Source organism: Trachurus trachurus (genome assembly GCF_905171665.1).
Source record: "Trachurus trachurus genome assembly, chromosome: 14".
NCBI classification, from domain to species: Eukaryota; Metazoa; Chordata; class Actinopteri; order Carangiformes; family Carangidae; genus Trachurus; species Trachurus trachurus.
Window position 1 is genome coordinate 27,926,608 of NC_139903.1, and position 18,225 is coordinate 27,944,832.

Below are 18,225 nucleotides of genomic sequence, written 5' to 3' on the forward strand. Positions count from 1 at the left end.
TAAAGGGATAGTTCACCCAAAATTCAAATTTCATTTCACTCATTTTCTACTCACCCTCATGTCGACTAAGAGCTGTGAGAATTTTCCCAATATGAGTCCTCCCAATATGAGAAATTGTTCCGCCGGTCAGTGACAAGAGCAGTGAACCAAGACACTGGGAGCTTCCGCTACAAACAAGCTTAAAATATAGACTTATTTAATTTTTTTCGGGACAATTTCTCATGTCGGGGCTTCAATACAAGAGGGACATTACAGACGAGCAGTATGGAGGTATTTGGATGTTTTTTGGTGTGTCTTTTTGGACAAAGAAAGTTGGTATCCATTGACAACCATTATATGGACAAATACTGCTACGCGGACCCCCCCGTAACTCAGAGAAGGCATGGAGAAAATTCTCACAGCTCTTAGTTGACATGAGGGTGAGTAGATAATGAGTTGAATTTGAATTTTGGGTGAACTATCCCTTTAACACTGAGGACAGATTTCTTCCAAATCCATTGGTGTTGTCATTGTATCATTATCCTGCTGTAAATACAGACTCAAAAACTTACTTTTTATCCTTAGTGGATAAATCTAAACCACCTTGGCAGTTGTAATGAACTCTACTGCCTTCTCCTTCATAAGATGTGATGTTTGGTGTCCACTGCTCCGTATTCAGACACTTTTCATTAGTTGTTTTCGATTCAACTCCCTCTTCTCTGGATTCTATTTGCCCTGTTTGCTTGAAATTCCTGTCAAACCCCCGGCTGACCTCTGCCGGCCTGCTGTCAACTGACAACTTGAATTTTAGCACAGTGATTTATGTGTTGGAGTGTTCCTCCAGGACTTGACAAACAATGCTGGCCTCAGTCACCTCAAAGACAGGTGAGAGGATGATGTATTATTCAAAGTGAAGGTATGAGAGTTGAGTTGTTGTGAGTCATCTTTTGAGAACGACAGCACCGGACCTTATTATTGCTGTTGCTGTTGTCAGTCTGGAAAAAGACGTACCTTATACTTGGCACTGCTGACCATGAGGTTGCCATCCCGCAGCCAGCTCACAGAGGGTTTGGGGTTGCCGAAGGCCATACAGGTCAAAGTGATCTCCCCCCCTTCCTTGGCCTCCACGTACTGAGGTGGTGTATCTGTGAATGTGGGGGGTGCTGAGGGGTCGGAGGGTAGGGAGGAAGGAGAAAGAAGATGGTTGGTTAATATGGGTTTTCTTTAGACTTCTTGGAACTACAATCGAAAACAGACACCGACTGAATCTATATGTTGATGATAACTTCTAGTTCAGGGAGTAGTGACTCATTTGACCTACAAACATTCATCTCCAGGACAGGTCAAAGAAGCCAAAAACTGCAGTTCCTCTCCTGGCCACTAGAGGGTGTCCCTAACAGTGAGTGAATGTTAAAGGGATAGTTCAACATTTTAGCAAATTGGCCCATTGCCATGATCCCTATAGTTTTAGGAGTAGGTTCCTTACCTTTAATTGTCGGTGGAAGCTGTTTTTAGAACAGTGGAGCAGAGCTGTGAGTTGCTCAGAGCTACGCTACAGAGGCTAATGGGATTTCTTGGTTTCCCTCATCAAACTCATCAAATACACAATCCAACAACTCCAAAGCGCTCTCTGGACAAGTCTTGACCTGCACATTCACCACGCTATGAGATAATACAAGACAGAGTTGTTTTCCAGGCAAATGCAGAGACTGCTTGCTGAAATACTGCCCCCGACGGATATGCACATCAGCGGTTTTGCATGAATTTACCTCTAAAACAACTCTGTCTCGTATCGTTCCATTATTATCTCATAGCGTGGTGAATGTGCGGGTCACAACTTGTCCACCAGAGCGTTTTGGAGTTGTTGGATTGTGTATTTGATGAGTTTGATGAGGGAAACCAAGAAATCCCATTAGGCTCCATAGTGTAGCTCTGAGCAGCTGGCAGCTCTGCTCTGCCGTTCTAAAAATAGCTTGCACTGACAATTAAAGGTAACAAACCTACTGCTATGACTATAGGGACAATGGCAATGGGCGGATTTGCCAAAACGTTGAACTATCCCTTTAAAAAATGTTCAACTTTACAGCACAAAAATACATGTTTACAGCCTGTTTTGGTCTTGTGGCTAATTTCCTGTACAGGAGGTGAAGGGTGCAATACACTCCAGTGTATTGATACAGTACGGGTTGATTAGCCTCGGCCGCTGTCACCACACTTCACAGTGAGTCAGCGTTACTCAGTGATTTCAAAGCCCCAGGCAAAACTCCACACAAAACTGCACACAGCTAGTTTAATGTAACTGCATCGACATACCATATATAATATCACATAGGCCTAACTGGTCCATTGTGGTTGCCAGGAGACTAAGAGCTGAGTGATCAACTGTCACACGTTTGGTACTTGATGAACATGCAGTGGGAGTATGGGAATAAAACTCCTTGAAGTTAATTACATATTTAATAATAAGTTTCCATTCCTTTTATCTACATACACACAGTGTTCTCAGTGCAGCGCTGATGTTTCTGCTGAGTTCATTTGTAAAACTCATCAGGTTTTTCACTGTAATGGGGGCAACAACCTGAATGACTGTGTCATTATACATCATCATTTTTCACTTCTCCAGTGTTTACAACAGAATCCAGAATCATATTTTCTAGACAGATCAGACTTATAGATCATGGTTTCTGATACTATGTCGCTTAAATGATTGTAATGATGATGATGATTATGATAATGATGATTGATCTGTAAGAAACTTGTACCGTACCCTGAGATGTTTGCACTGTTCTGATGATGACTCCCAAGATGTGAAGTTAAGTTATCTACTTTATACCTTTGCAGTTAAAGTAACATTTAGGACTTCAGTATATTTTTGAGTATCTGTACTTAACATTTATTTTTAGTCCACTACTTTTTCTCCATTGTATTTACATTGGCTACAAATCTGTCTGAACAATAGGGACGTGAATCTTTGGGGGATCTTTTTGGGGATTCGAATCCGATTCTTAGGGGTCACGGTTCGATATATTCTCATATGCACATGCTCATAAATGTGCATCACCTGTAACAATGGCGCTGCTGAATAATAATAAAAAAGGACGGCAGGCTCCGCTCTCCAGCCAGTTCACCTGTCGCTCAAGATCTAACCTCCATCTGAGCGCTGATCAGCTGATCTGGAGCACAGCGGATGTTTGCTGCTCAGCTGTAGCAGCTGTGTGTGTGTGTGTGTGTGTTTTATAACGGCAAAAAAAAAAAAAAAAAAAACATTGGTCTCGAGCGTCCTCCCAATCGACAACAGAGGATCCGGTTACTGATCGGCACAAGCCTAGTCACAGACATTCAATAGAGCATTTTAATTTTATCAGTTTATGGTTAATAATCGGTTAACCAGCGTCTTAAGAGTTTTGGCTTGTTGCAACGGCGTGTACGGAAGCCTGTGAGGGCGCGTTTTTGAAGATCATGAATCGATCCAGAATCATAGTGGATAAGAATCGCGATTCTTACATGACTCGATTGTTTCCCCCCACCCCTACTAAACAATATTCACTTGTATGGGAGTCATATCTGAGCAGCAGGATCTGTACTCTGACTGCAGTAATGGAGCTGTAGACGTTGTTCACCTCTGGACCTCGCTGAACGGTTACCTGAAATGTATCCCTGCGAGCCAGTAAACAGATGAATAAATAAAACCAGCGAAATGCCTCAATCATTGCAAAGATCTCATGAAAGATTTAAGCGCTTTTTCAAGGAGAAGACATTTAAATCTTTAAAGGTTTTTTTTTTTTTTTTCCTCTGTAGGATAAAAAACTTCTCATTGGCCCGTTGAGGGAGCGGCCGGCCATGTGTACGTACTGTAACAGCAGGGGACCGGTCGATCAAACGACTCACCCAGACACTCCTCAATACTGCATGTTTGTGTAAACCTTCATAGCTTTGCCTTCTGCTCTCCGCTCGGCTGAACATGTCTGATGATTTTAAATGTGTAACTGTACAGAGAGCCAAAGTGCTTGTCACAACAGGAGAAATGAGCCGCTCACACACACGCACCAGCAGAACATGCTGGGAAACTCCAGTGCAGAGAGACTGCAAGCATCATTTCAATAAATAGGAGAAGTTGTTCTTGTCCTTTTCAAAGAGAAGACTTCCTTGAAGTTGGAGCTCAAATGTTGTGTTTATATGCTTCTCCGAGCGCCAGGCCTCAAATTAAATATATATGATAATGGCTGATAAATTAATATCTCATCACTAATTCATCTGAGATTTTTTTTTTTTTTTTTAAGTTGTTCACCGTCTTTTTGGGGGCTTTTACTCTTGAATCGAGAGTGAAGATGGAGAGAGATGAGCCAGCATTTTGTAAAACCATTTTACTAAATCCTCTTCAGCTCATAGGCTCTAGATTATAGGGAGGGATGATCATAAAAGACAATTGGCGTGTCCTCCTACCCAAACATGTTTAAGCTGTGCTTTCTGACTTCCGCCTCCCCGTTTAACCCCATCTGATTCTGTTCAATCCACGCACACACACACACACACACACACACACAGACACACACATAGAGACACACAGATACACACACACAGACAAACAGATACTGTCTGCGATTCAATACAGATTTTGTTTGCTCATAATTCCTGTTTTGATATTCTCAATCTAATCACTTTAGGACTGAAGCTGATCTGCTTACACTTGTAATCCTGTAGTCTCTCAATTGCTAACATGCCATTCCATCTGCAGCCATAAGCCAGGCCATAGTGCTAATTCTATGCCACACACCACAGAGACTGGAACAATGGGGGTCCTCCGACCACGCAGCCTTAGATTTATCTATTCATCTCAACCTTTGAGTATATTGGAATTATTTGCTCCACGACTGAACGCTGGTCTCAGAGGGCTTGGGTCTATTTTGTTATTTTCATTTACCTGCAGTGGTTGGAGGCAGCAACCGTCATCAATTTTTGAGACGGCAGAGGAAGATTATCAAGCCAACCATAAGGAGTGTATGTAGCTGATATGTAAATGATGCACATGAAAATGTGAACATCTTCAAATTAAAATACGAACAGATAAACGTTGGGCTGGGAACACTGTGGGAGCTGGAAAGTGTTGCCATGGAGAGGGACGTCTGGAGCCTTCTACTTAACCTGCTGCCATCATGACCTGACCCCAGATAAGCAGAAGAAGATGGATGGATGGATGGATGGATGGATGGATGTATGGATGGATGGATGGATGGATGGATGGATGGATGGATATACACTGTATGAAATGATACATATTACCACAAGAGAGTAGATTATATCTTTTGTTATTATTGTAATACAATGATACAGTTTAGATGCAGTTTACACGCATCTAAAAATGTAGTTTATGCTTCCAGTAGTGAAGGCTTTTCATATTTAATCCTTTAGCTATAAAAATAACAACAATATTTCAAATAATTTCCCACCACACAACTCATTCACCTTCAGCTTTTGCCAAAAGTTAGATCAGACATGTGAGCTGCAGTTAAAAGCAGGTACTGTACAATTCCCTATAAGTATATACATCAGTCCTTATTGATGCTTGAATCACAATTGATTCCCAGTAACTGATTGGAAGCTTCAAATGCTTCAAGGTATTATCCTAAAGTTTGACACTAGGTTGTCTGGCTGCCTTTTGTCCCACAACAGTCTGACTGACAATTCATCAAGTAAAGCTGTTTGTTCATTGTGAGTAATTCTTAGAGAGTTTCACATCTTCCTCTTCTCCTGTGTTTCATTTGAACTGTTGGTTTATATATTTTGTGGTTTTAAGAACCAAAAAAAACATCTCACCATTGTTCTTCCAGGCTTCTCTCGAGTGCTTTAGTAACAACATAATGAGCCAATCAGAGGAAAGAAGGCTCAGTTGAAAGCTCAGTTTTAAAATACAGGTGTGTATTTCTCTGTGGATGTTCTCAATCTTTCACATTTTCATTGCAGTAACATGGAAGCTAGACTTGCCTTATAAACACATAGTTCAACATTTTGGAAAATTGGCTCATTGCCACAATCCCTATAGTTTTAGCAGTAGGTTCGTTACCTTTAATTGTCAGTGCAAGCTGTTTTTAGAACGATGGTGCAGAGCCGTGAGCTGCTCAGAGCTACGCTATGGAGGCTCATGGGATTTCTTGGTTTCCCTCATCAAACTCAAAAAATACACAATCCAACAATTCCAATAACGTTCCATTATTATCTCATAGTGTGGTGAATGTGCAGGTCACAACTTGTCCACAAGAGCGTTTTGGAGTTATGGCTATGGGCCAATTTGCCAAAATGTTGAACTATCCCTTTAAGGTGAATGCGTTCTTTGGAGCCTGTAAAGAGGATTATTCTACAACATAAAGAAAACCCCATTGCAAACCAAACCTTTGCTACCAAATAAGTGTGTGCATGTGTTATCCAGAGGGGATGCTGCCACATTTTTCTTTTTTCTTTTTTTTTTTATCACATTATGACAGCATTATGAACCGTGCTGAGATTTCTCTGGCAGAGAAATCTCAATCCTGTGTCCAGACAGCTCCCACCCAGACACACATGGAGCAGTGGAGCTGCTGCTGAGCTGAGCTGCTCACACTTTGATTACCTGTGTCTGTGATTAACTTTAACCATACAGAGCATTCGTAACAAGCTTTGCTCTCCTGGATGAGACACTGCGAAGGAGCCAGAGCGGTTGGCTCTATAAAGACATGCATGTCTGGCAAAGATGTCTCTGTTCACTCAGCGAGCAGCTCTCAGTGGCACGATACAGGGATAAATATTTATCTGCTGTGAAAATCACCTCGCCTTCCTGAGATTCCTCTACTCCACCAGCTCGTTACTGTTATTGTTCAGTAAACCAGATCGAGAATGTCTGTATTCCCTTTGGCCATTATTTGATAAGGTTGGGAATGTTCGGGCCCAGCTGTGCAGTCAGCAACCAACACCGCTGTTGGAGCTGTTCTGACACGGTGCCAGTTCTTTCCCACATCACTGTGTGGCAGGTAAAAAGCGATGGAGGTGTAGTAACTGGTTGTTTTTTCCTCTAATAGCTCACTTGCAATGCATTCCCCGTAGCTGCTTCACAATAAAAGCCTCCCAGCAGCAGCGAATGTTTGGTTTTACGATCAGTATAGTAAAACAGGGCTGATGCCTTAGAGAGCAGGAGGTTAGTTATCATATCATAGGTCTGCCTCTGAGTAAATATCCACTGACGTGTCCACAACTCATGGAACCACTCACTTTTGATAAATGTTTTATAAGCCGTAGTTATGGTGATAGACTCCCTTTTCACTGCTGAGCGATGTCATTACATGGAGACAAAGCATATGGACAGATGCAGAGGAGAAAGCGCGAGCTGTTAGCGCTGAACATCTGTGTAGGACACTTTGATTTGTGGTTGTGTGCTTTTGAAACTTATGTCTGGGCTGTAGCTCACTGTCAAACCTCAGCACAGATTAGCTGCTTTAAAGGGAAAGTTCAGGTTATTCAAAATATGGCTGTATGATGTCTTCCAGCGCAGAGACAGAGCTGCATGTTGCTGTTGCCCAGACATGACCCTGTGCAGGTCAGCATAGCACTAATGCTCCCTGCTGCCTCTTCTAAGAGGTGATGATCCCACAGCCCTATGTTCCCTCATTTCTAAGAATTTTTTTTTCACAGAAAATTTTGAAAATTAGTCCCTATGTTCCCACAGCCCTATGTTCCCTCAGCCCTATGTTCCCACATAATTCCTGGTGTACTTACAGTACTGTACAAACTTTCTAATGCTTTGTTTACTACTACTAACACTATTTGTACTACTGTAGAAGTTTGTTGTCTAAATTGCACTAACTCATGGAGGTGGGTTTAATTTCAGTATAAGGGTTCGTCACTCAACCCTATGTTGGAGTAGCGGTGTTGGAAGGGCTCAGCCCTGTGTTCCCAGGGCCCCATGTTCCCAGATTTAGCTAAAAGCTACATTACATCTGTAGTCAACTGCTACTGGATAATAGGTTGGGTGAACTTGACTACCAAATTGGGAGAAATGGGGATAAAATCTGATGCAAATTGATGATAAAGGAAATGTGGGAACATAGGGCTTAATTTTGGAAAGAAAAAAAAAACCTTAGAAATGAGGGAACATAAGGCTGAGGGAACATAGGGCTGTGGGAACATAGGGCTGAGGGAACATAAGGCTGAGGGAACATAGGGCTGTGGGAACATAGGGCTGTGGGAACATACTGTAGGCACGCTCCCCTTCTAACCGACAGCACTCGTCCATGATGCATGAGTACCTGACAAAACCCCACCTCAAATAACCCAGCTGTCATTGAATTCATTCACTTGGTGAAATAATTTCAGGTGTTGAATTACTTTTACTGTCATAACTTTGGTCACTATACGCATAAACAATAAAACCCGTCTGACAGACAATTAGTTATGTTTCATGTGTCATAAAATACAAATTGATGTGAGTTCATTAATAGTCTACTTGCCAGCCCATAGGGCCCCATTGTGAACCCGGAAATGTTGAGTACCCCAAAGTTTTATGTTAGAAATATATAGTATGGGTCCCCAGTATTCAGAAACTGCCGGATGCTAACTTATATATATTGGGCAATTAGCATAACTGACATAATTAGCATAAATTAGCATAATTGCCTATATGGGCAATATTTCAACAAAATTGACTTGGCTGATCTGGGCAATATTGGAGTGGTTTTAGGGGTTGTTGATGATGCTGAATCCATTTCTGACATTTTCAAAATTCAAAATGGCTGTCTAAACCGGAAGGGACCAGATTGAAATCCATCAAAATCGGCCCACTGGCAGTTTAAATCTGGTCACTACTGGTTTAGACAGCCATTTTGAATTTTGAAAATGTCAGAAATGGATTCAGCATCATCAATAACCCCTAAAACCACTCCAATATTGCCCAGATCAGCCAAGTCAATTTTGTTGAAATATTGCCCATATAGGCAATTATGCTAATTTATGCTAATTATGTCAATTGTGCTAATTGCCCAATAAGTTAGCATCCGGCAGTTTCTGAATACTGGGGACCCATACTATATATTTCCAGCATAAAACGTTGGGGTACTCAACATTTCCGGGTACTCATTGTTGGCAAGTAGACTATAAGTATTTAAAAAGTTAATAAATAGGAATAAATAGCATACAATGAATAAGATATTGAAAGGGTCTGCATTTATAAATAATTTGATTAAAACACATCATAGTAAAATAGTCTTAGTTGTGATATCTTGATCATTTTATTTTGAAAGTACAGTATATGGTCACATGACTGGGGTCTGCTGGATGCTGAACTGTGGGATTGTGGGTCAGGAGCAGATCCACATCATGGAGGTGAAAGTCATGGACAGAGTTTTTCTACACTGTTTTCAAGTAATTGTGCTGTTTCATTTGTTTTTCATTTTTGGTTGTTGACCATATGCTTTAGACGTACAATACCTTTTCTTGTTGTGTTTATTCATTCCTGTCATGTAATTATAACCTCCATTTTCACAGGACTCATATGAACCCCTATGTTTTTACTTTTGTAGTTTTCACTGTGTCTTATGATTTCATGATGTTGGTGTAGTTACAGAAACATTTTATATAGTTCAATCTCTAGTGGTGTTATGTAAGGGATAATGAGGTTGTTATGGAGAAATAAACCCCGACAGGAAGTATGGAACCCCGACGCGAAGTCGGGGTGCCACGAGACGAGAGGAGCTGATCAGAGCGGCGTCCCTAGCAACGGTCTGATATACTTGACGACAGTCATTATACAGAAATAACGGACCGCAGAACGCAGCGATGGACCAATCAGAGAGCAGCATTCAATAGAGTCGTGTAATAACACTGGTTAACAAACAATTTACTGATGTTTTATGGAGCCATTATAAAGAAAATGGTTTGTTTCAAGCCACCTCTATAATTCATTAGTGTGGCCTCTCCAGTGGACTGGAGAAATGCTGCAGGGCGTCAAAATTCATTCATAAATTATATTCTTAGTCCAAAACCTCAATAGGAAAAATGAAGAGATACTAATAAATCAATTGTGGCATGTTGATGGCATAACTATACTTAATGTCTCATTCAGTGTCACACAGTACAGTACGTCTCTGTGGCAGCACAGTCAGCACAACCTCTGGCCACACAAATAACAGACATGCCATCATTGAAAACATTTATCTACCTGGGCTCACTGTCCAGTAATAAGTCTTATAAGATACAGTATGTGCATAACAGGATGCTTTTTCTAATGCAGCGTTTTGTGTTTGTGGTTTGGACACAGTGTATTAATCCGGTGTGGGATAAGCAGTGGCCGGTGGTCATGTGTAAAATCTATTTTTAGGCTGTGACGAGGAGGGAACACAGTGACATTATTATCACATTTTCCTTAAACACCTCAACCTGCACGGAGGTAACGTAACGTGTGTGCAAAAACAGCTCATTACAGAGGGAGGGAAAGAGATGAAATAAGAAGAAGGGGGAGATAAAGAAACACAGAGGTAACATAGGGGGAGAGACCATGAGAGAGGAAGAAGAGAGAGAGGGGGACTATTGTGCAGCACTGCAGAGTTCTGCTGCAGAATACAGGGATGCACGCGGGAGGGTGTGTTGAGGCTATTTTGGGAGGAGCAGCCGAAGACTAACCCTGGGAGATATGAACCTTTGCCTCTCTGGCATCACCTCGCGCTGGACCGGGACTGAACTGTGAGCGAGGACATCAGCCTAAATCATCCGAGGAAAAACAAAGTGGACGGAGTTGTCCCAAAGAAGACGGAAAACTGGGATACTTCCCACCGGACTGTGAGAGGTCACTCTGATCCTCCTCGCACTTTCATCTGTACTCTCCATGTATCTGAGAATTGCAACCACTCAATTCTCTGCACATAAGTTCACACAATCATTATGATTTGCAGAATAATGACATCACTTCCTGTGTCTGTGCTCCGCTCGCTGCAGTCTGAGGGCGATGTAAGTTCACAGGAGCAGAGATAGAGGTGTCAAAGTGTGGAGAAGAAGCAGCAGCAGCAGGGTACAGCACTCTCACCCACGGCCCATATGCATCTCACGCAGAATCTATATGCATCACTTACTCCCTCAACAAGGCTGACAGCTAAAGTGCACAGAGTAATCACTGACAGGCGCTGATGTTTGACAATGATAGGGGAGAGGTGGATTGCAAATGGGGAAGGGTGGAGGGGGGTGGGAGGGGCACGAGGGAGGGGGGCTATAAATAGAGGACCGCACTGCTGCTGGAGCTCCATCCAGCATGGGGATGTGTAGACCTGTAGATGTGGGGATGTGTAGCTCAGGTGGATCATTTTCACACAGGCTTCTCTGCCTGGAGTTTGGGCATTTAAAGGGATATTTCAACATTTTGGCAAATTTGCCTATTGCCATAATCCCTAAAGTCTTAGGAGTAGGCTCGTTTCCTTTAATTGTCAGGGAAAGCTGTTTTCCAATCAAGCTGCTCAGCTAATGCTACGGACGCTAATGGTATTTCTACGTTTCCCTCATCAAACTCATCAAATACACAATCCAACAACTCCAAAACGCTCTTGTGGACAAGTTGTGACCTGCACATTTGCCACGCTATGAAAAAATAACCTATAGTTTTGTAACATTACCGCACACTAAGCAAATACTCAGAACTACTGGCACTTCTGAAGTCACTCTGCCGAACAGCCATGTCTGGAATGTAGTTCCAGCTACTGTATGCATTTGCCTCTAAAACATCTCCTTCTCGTAACGTTCTGTTATTATCTCATAGCGTGGTGAATGTGCAGGTCATAACTTGTCCACAAGAGCGTTTTGGAGTTGTTGGATTGTGTATTTGATGAGTTTCATGAGGAAAAGTCGGAAATACCATGAGCCTCCGTAGCATTAGCCGAGCAGCTTGTATATCTGCCCCACAGTTCTCAAAACAGATTGCACTGAAAATTAAAAGTAATGAACCCTTCCCCTAAGACTATAGGGATTATGGCAATGGGTGATATCTGAATCTATGTACTGTATTGATCTATTGCTGCAGTATTATTCCTTTTTTTCTTTTACAGTAGTGTGAGGTGCAACAAACTTTCACCTTAAAGGGATATTTCAACATTTTGGCAAATTCACCTATTGCCATAATCCCTATAGTTTTAGGGGTAGGTTCATTACCTTTAATTTTCAGTGCAAGCTGTTTTGAGAACGGCGGGGCAGAGACGTGAGCTCTGCACGGCATGCGGTATTTTCGGGCTTTCCCTCATCAGACTCATCAAATACACAATCCAACAACTCCAAAACGCTCTCATGAACAAGTTGTGACCTGCACATTCACCATGCTATGAGATAATAATGGAACGTTACGAGACAGAGTTGTTTTCAAGGCAAATACGTAACCGGAACTACATTCCCAATCCGACACGGCTGCTAGGCAGAGTGACTTCAATAGCGAAAGTAGTTCAGAGTATTTTGCCATTTGCGAATTTGCCAAACTGTTGAAATATCACTTTAAGCTTAATATCTTCTGCTGTAAATGGAAACCTACCTCCTGCCTGGACATATACTTTATTTCCTGATCCTACCTATGACTTTGATATTAAGATAATATGTCTGATGAGACAGGGGCAAAAAGGTGAAATGTTGCATCATGTGCATGTGGAACAAATAGCATGATTTTACACATTATACCTTTAAAAGAGACATAAAACTACTTTAATACACATTCAAATGTCTAAAAACAATTTAGAACTATGTTATATTATGAGTATATTGTTGACTTCTGTTATTACATAATCACAAACACTGACTTTAAAGTTTTATTGTCCTGTCTGTTTTTTTACTGGTTGAAGATGAAAATAATGATAACTCAGTTTTATTACACAACATGACCCACTGCTTCACCTAGAGGCAGAAGTTACATGCTGTTTGTTGAACAAAGCTACAGCGGTCCTCCATACTGTATGTCACACACACGCACACGCACACACACACACTGATGACTCATGATATCCGGTACACACCCATGTAACAGAATAACATAACAGGCAACACATTCAATTTCTACACAGCCCCAGTGCAGAGCCAACCAGCGCTGCCATCAGTCTGGACATCCTGTCCTCCTTCCTGTCAGACAGCCAGAGGTGGGATCTGAATCTGGATGACATCTGCAGCCAGGACAGCATCAGGGACTCCCCTGAGTCCTGGTCACATGACCCCTGCCACCACTTGAGTGCTCCACGAGGAACGCTCCCTTTATCTTTATTTCATAGAGCCGGCGTCACTGGGTTCAGCTACCTCGCATTCCCTGTCCGAGAATCAGGTGAGGGCCCGGTGCAGGGACAGTCAGGAGGGACGTTCCCCTAGTTGCCTCCTCCTGTCCTCCATCAGGACATACACGTCCTCAAACAGGAGGACGACTGCACTGCTGAACGGTCACCTGCCACCTCCCACCAGCTATGAACATATTCAGTGCAACACTCAGCAAAGATGAGTCAGTTCCACACCTCATGTATAGCCTACCATCGTATAGGCTGCTATTTTTAAACCAAGCCGGCTCTTACTTTACAAAGAGTTTATTCTAACACTGACTTTCTCACTTTGTCTTCATTATCTTAGTAAAAACACTTGAAACCCTAGAAACCCACAGATTCAATAAAACGTATCTATCTCATCATGTAAACATATTCCCTGCTTTAAAAAAAAAAATAAAGACCTGCAGGGCATCAACTTTGTGAAGTTGTTGTGGGATCATGTTTCAAAGCTGGCTGCAGACCAACTGCTCTCAGTAGTTTGTGATTTGGTTCGACAACAAACTGTTTTCTCTCTATTTTTGGTAAATCACTGGCCGCAGTTCAGCTGTGGTCAGCTGTATATGAACAACACCAGGAGAGACGGTCCAAGTGATGGCTCCAGCGCCCGATACGGACCAGCATGATGTTGCCGTGGTAATGGAAATGAAAGGATCAAAGATCGCTCTGCAACATTTGCAGCTACTTCACTTCTTTGGAAACCGAGGTCGCTGTGAACACTGCTACGTAATGACCTGAAGGAAGTTGGTATTTGCTTTTGAGACAATTTAACATCCAATGATGAGTTTGTGTAGATGTGTGTCTTTGTGTGTGTTACTTCAGCAGCACAGACAGGACCATGGATTTATCAGCGAACAGCACAGTGAGGCTGTAGGAGAGGGAGGATGGAGGTTAACAACCGTTTAAGCTGATGTCCATCGATAAAATGGAGAAACATCATTCAAATTAGCAGGAAGATTCTCAGAGTCTACAAACTTCTACATTTATCATTAAATATAAATAACATGAAAATGTCAAATATGGGGAAAAATATAAATATATCTCATAATCAGGGATGGAAATAAGGGCATTGTAAAATAACGGCGTTACTAACTTCTTCCAGCAAAAGTTACTGTTTCCCTCGTTATAATATCGTTACCATTACTGACAATAAAATATGGTGTAATTTGACTCAAGAAGTTCCATCACAAAATAATACACCCCCCAACCCCCAGTCACCCCGCCTCATGGCCCAATTGATGAAAACACATGCTAAAATGCCCTCTTGGGAGCCAAAATGTGTGCTAAAGTTCCCTCTTCAGTAGCAAGGACGCACTGTATGTGCCTTTTTTTTTTCGCCCCTGCCCTTCAAAAAGTCTGTGCACACCACTGCCCGTGTACATTATATACACACATATATTTTTTTTATTTTGAACTAACCAACTACAATACTGAGTGAGTTGGTTAGTTCAAGATAAACAGGAAGTTAAAGGGACATTGTGTAACTTATCCTGTTATCTATTCACGAAAATCGATTATTTGGCTCAAAAATCTGTTTCTCATTAATCAGTAATCCCCCCCATCAATAAACTGAAGTGTTCCGGTAACCTCTGAATTAGCCGTTCATATCATTCATATGGAGCGGGTAAGCTCGGTGCTGCTGCCATGTGGTGTCGCCATGTTTTTACGTTCAGTGGCAGCGTGGCGGTCGGAAACCACGGAAACTCAGCGGAGACACCGGAGCTGTCGGCTCAGGTCGAGGTGGCGTCTGTGAAAAGTCACCACGGTAACGCAGTGAGGAGGAATGGAGCGTTACACTGATGCTGCATTCAGGTGCAGTCGGGCAGACGGCCGTCGGTAACAAACCAGATGTCATTTTAGTCACAGAAGTCGAGAGAAATCCGGTATAACGTGGGTCAGGTAAACAATACGACATCGCCATGACAACATATTGTCACGTGTATTGTTTTGCCTCGTGCTGACGGACCACTTGTTTACATAGAGGCTTATTTATGCCGTGCACGTGCAGCGGCTGTCTTCCGTCTGCCGTCTGCCCGATTTCACGTGGATGCAGCATGAAAAATATGATTGAGTTGCTTAACTGCTTAACGCTAGATGGGAGTAATTCCTACACAATGTACCTTTAAGGTTATGGTTAAGGGTTTAGGGGGGGCGACTCACATATTTGAGCATTTTATAAAAAAGTAATACAATAGTTACTTTTCCTGGTAATCAGTTACTTTCATAATGTAGTAATTCAGTTTCTAACTCAGTTACATTTGGGGAAAGCAACTAGCAACTATAATTAATTGCTTTTTAAAAGTAACGTGCCAAACGCTGCTCATAGTTGGGCTGCAACATGAGGAAATTTATACATAGACACTGCATCATCACATCACACCGTGGCCGTCCCTTCAGCCCTGTCTGACTGCTACAACGTGAAAGAAGTGCCGTGGCTCATTCCCTAATGTGGCGATGAGGCATTAAAGGCCGGCGGAGGATGAGGAGGAGGAGGAGGAGGAGGAGGAGTGATGAACACACAGACAGAGACAGAGGAGAGGCAGACAGAGCCTGGGCCTTCAGGAGAGAGGAGAGGGGAAGTGAAACAGAACAAGAGCAGCACTGATGAAACTGAGCTAATGTGCCATGACCAGAGAGGAGGAGGCGGGGTCTTTTGGTGTGTCTGTTACCACAGCAACGCGTGTCATCATTAGCTGTCCGACTACAGTAAGTGATTTGATAAATACAGGCGCTACCGTACCGAGAAGGTGAGAATACGTGTGTCTGAGAGAGTCCTGTGAGAGTCTCCCACTCCACATCAAGGTGTTTTTCCTGCTGCTCTGCTCAGTGACACAGAGGTTTCCTCAGGGATCGCTCCCTCCTTTCACTTCTTCATACCACAACTGTTAACTTTTACAACAGCAGCCCTGCCCAGTGCAAAACTGTATGGAATTTGGCTTTATATGCAGCTCTTTCTCTCGCTTCTGTTAACAAACATACTTTCTAGCCCAATCTCTCCCAACTCAACCGGTTCGAGGCAGATGGCCGCCGTCGCCGATTCTGGTTCTGCTCCAGGTTTCTGCCAGTGCTGCTCTCAGAGGGAACTGTAGACAATATCATCAAGACAAAGTCTCTACAGTGCCCTGAGATGATTGGTACTTTACAAAGTAAAACTCTTAAAATGAATGAATGGTTTTATATTCACAAAAGTGAGGATTTGCTGCTCAGCATATTTGGACAGCCAGTTAGACAAATCATCACCTTGAACTCAGAAATATAAAGATTTCTTTTTCTCATTATTATTGGCAGTAGAGAGAGTGAGCTGAACAATATGCAAAAAAAATGCATTATGAGAATTTTGGCAGATATTGTGATATGAAAAATTGCTTCTGCCAGAGTTGTCAATTTTGCACTTCATTTCCAACATATAAAAACGATGATGATGTGATTTTTTGCTAATTAGCATGTTCCTTTACACCCCGACAGTATTGGAACATATAGCAACATGATGTTTAATTTATGGTCCGTTGTGATCTGCAGCTCCTGCAGTCTGGATATTGCACCATATTGTGATTTCAATTACTGTATATTTCAATTAAATGTCCAGGCCTTGTAGAAGGATGTCAGGAAATGAGAGAAACAGAGCAACAAAGGAGTCAAAGCGCCAAAGCAGCATGGCTGTGATTCATGGTCAGCTACTTAACCTCCGAGCTCCAGGCCCCTGATAGCAGAGCTGTTAATTAGGAGACTGGACAAATAATCAACAGATTATTGTCAGCACTTGTTGTTTGCAGCTAAAAGTGCACGATACAACCAGTGCAGCTGTGCAAGAAGCCACAGGCCTCCGAGGACACCCTCACCAAATCCTACATGTATGAGCTCTGATTGGTCCCATTTTAAAAGCTTAAAAGTTTAACACATTCACCCAGGGCATATCTGCCGCTCTAGGCAGAAAAACAACTATACTGCCTCTGAGCCTTACATTTGCAACATACTGGGCCAGACCAGCAACAAAACACACTAAAGTGTTAGCACCTGCTGTTTCTTCCATTGATGTGTTTTCTTCTTGTGGAGACATGCCTGTATTGTTCTATCGGTCTCTTGGTTTGGTGGTGGACTTGAAGCCTGTCATCCTTACTAACAATCCCAGGAGATTGTACAGTATTTTAACAATGAATCTCTGACAACCAGACAGTTTGGTCTTTTAGACGACAAATAGGACAGACGCAGACTGAAAAGGACATTCAGGACTGCAGAGAGAATCACTGATGTCAAACTGCCCTTCATCCAAGGACTTATACACATCCAGAGTCAAGAAAACGGGCAGCAAACATCACCGCTGACCCATCACACCTTGGACACAACTTGTTCACACTTCTCCCTTCTGGAAGGCGCTACAGAACTCTGTGCAGTACACCAACACAACGGGACACAACAACAGTTTCTCCCCACAGGCTGTCACTCTGTTGAACACCTGATTCTGTCATACATTGTCAACAACCACCTATATCATATCACCCATTTCCTCATCACTGAATAATTTAATGTCCCACTGTCACTACCATATCCAATACAACCCTGCTGTAAATAACATATACAGGTGGATTAAGGTAGCCAGTTGGTAGGGCAAATAAACAATGAGGCAGTAGTGCAATGAGATAAATACTGTAAATATATAGGCCTATACTATGTCTGTACTTGTACATGTTCTCTGTTGTATTATGTTATCACTCAGTTGTTGCTGTCCTCATTCTGTAGGCTGTCTTTTTTTATGTGTGTACAAGTGTGTACAAGCATAAACCAGAGTCAAATTCCTTGTATGTCTGCACATACTTGGCAAATAAATCTTCTGGAAATCAATTGACCTTTTGTTGGCCTTCTGATTGGTCTACTGATCCACCAATCAGAGCGCTTCTCCCCATGTCGTGCTGCGAAGCGTTCTAAGGTTGGATAACCCTGGGATGAAACCGTACGAAACGAG

At 42.4% G+C, this 18,225-nt stretch overlaps 1 protein-coding gene across 1 annotated transcript in view; it reads right to left on the reverse strand.

Moving 5' to 3' along the window:
• igsf9bb (immunoglobulin superfamily, member 9Bb) overlaps positions 1–18,225 on the reverse strand; it is a gene marked incomplete at its 3' end in the record, with an annotated part of 145,290 nt that overhangs the window by 70,918 nt on the left and 56,147 nt on the right. Inside the window, exon 4 of the mRNA XM_083985924.1 lies at positions 991–1,142. Within this exon, the coding sequence (XP_083842050.1) occupies positions 991–1,142 (152 nt within the window). The remainder of the gene's footprint in view (positions 1–990; positions 1,143–18,225) is intronic.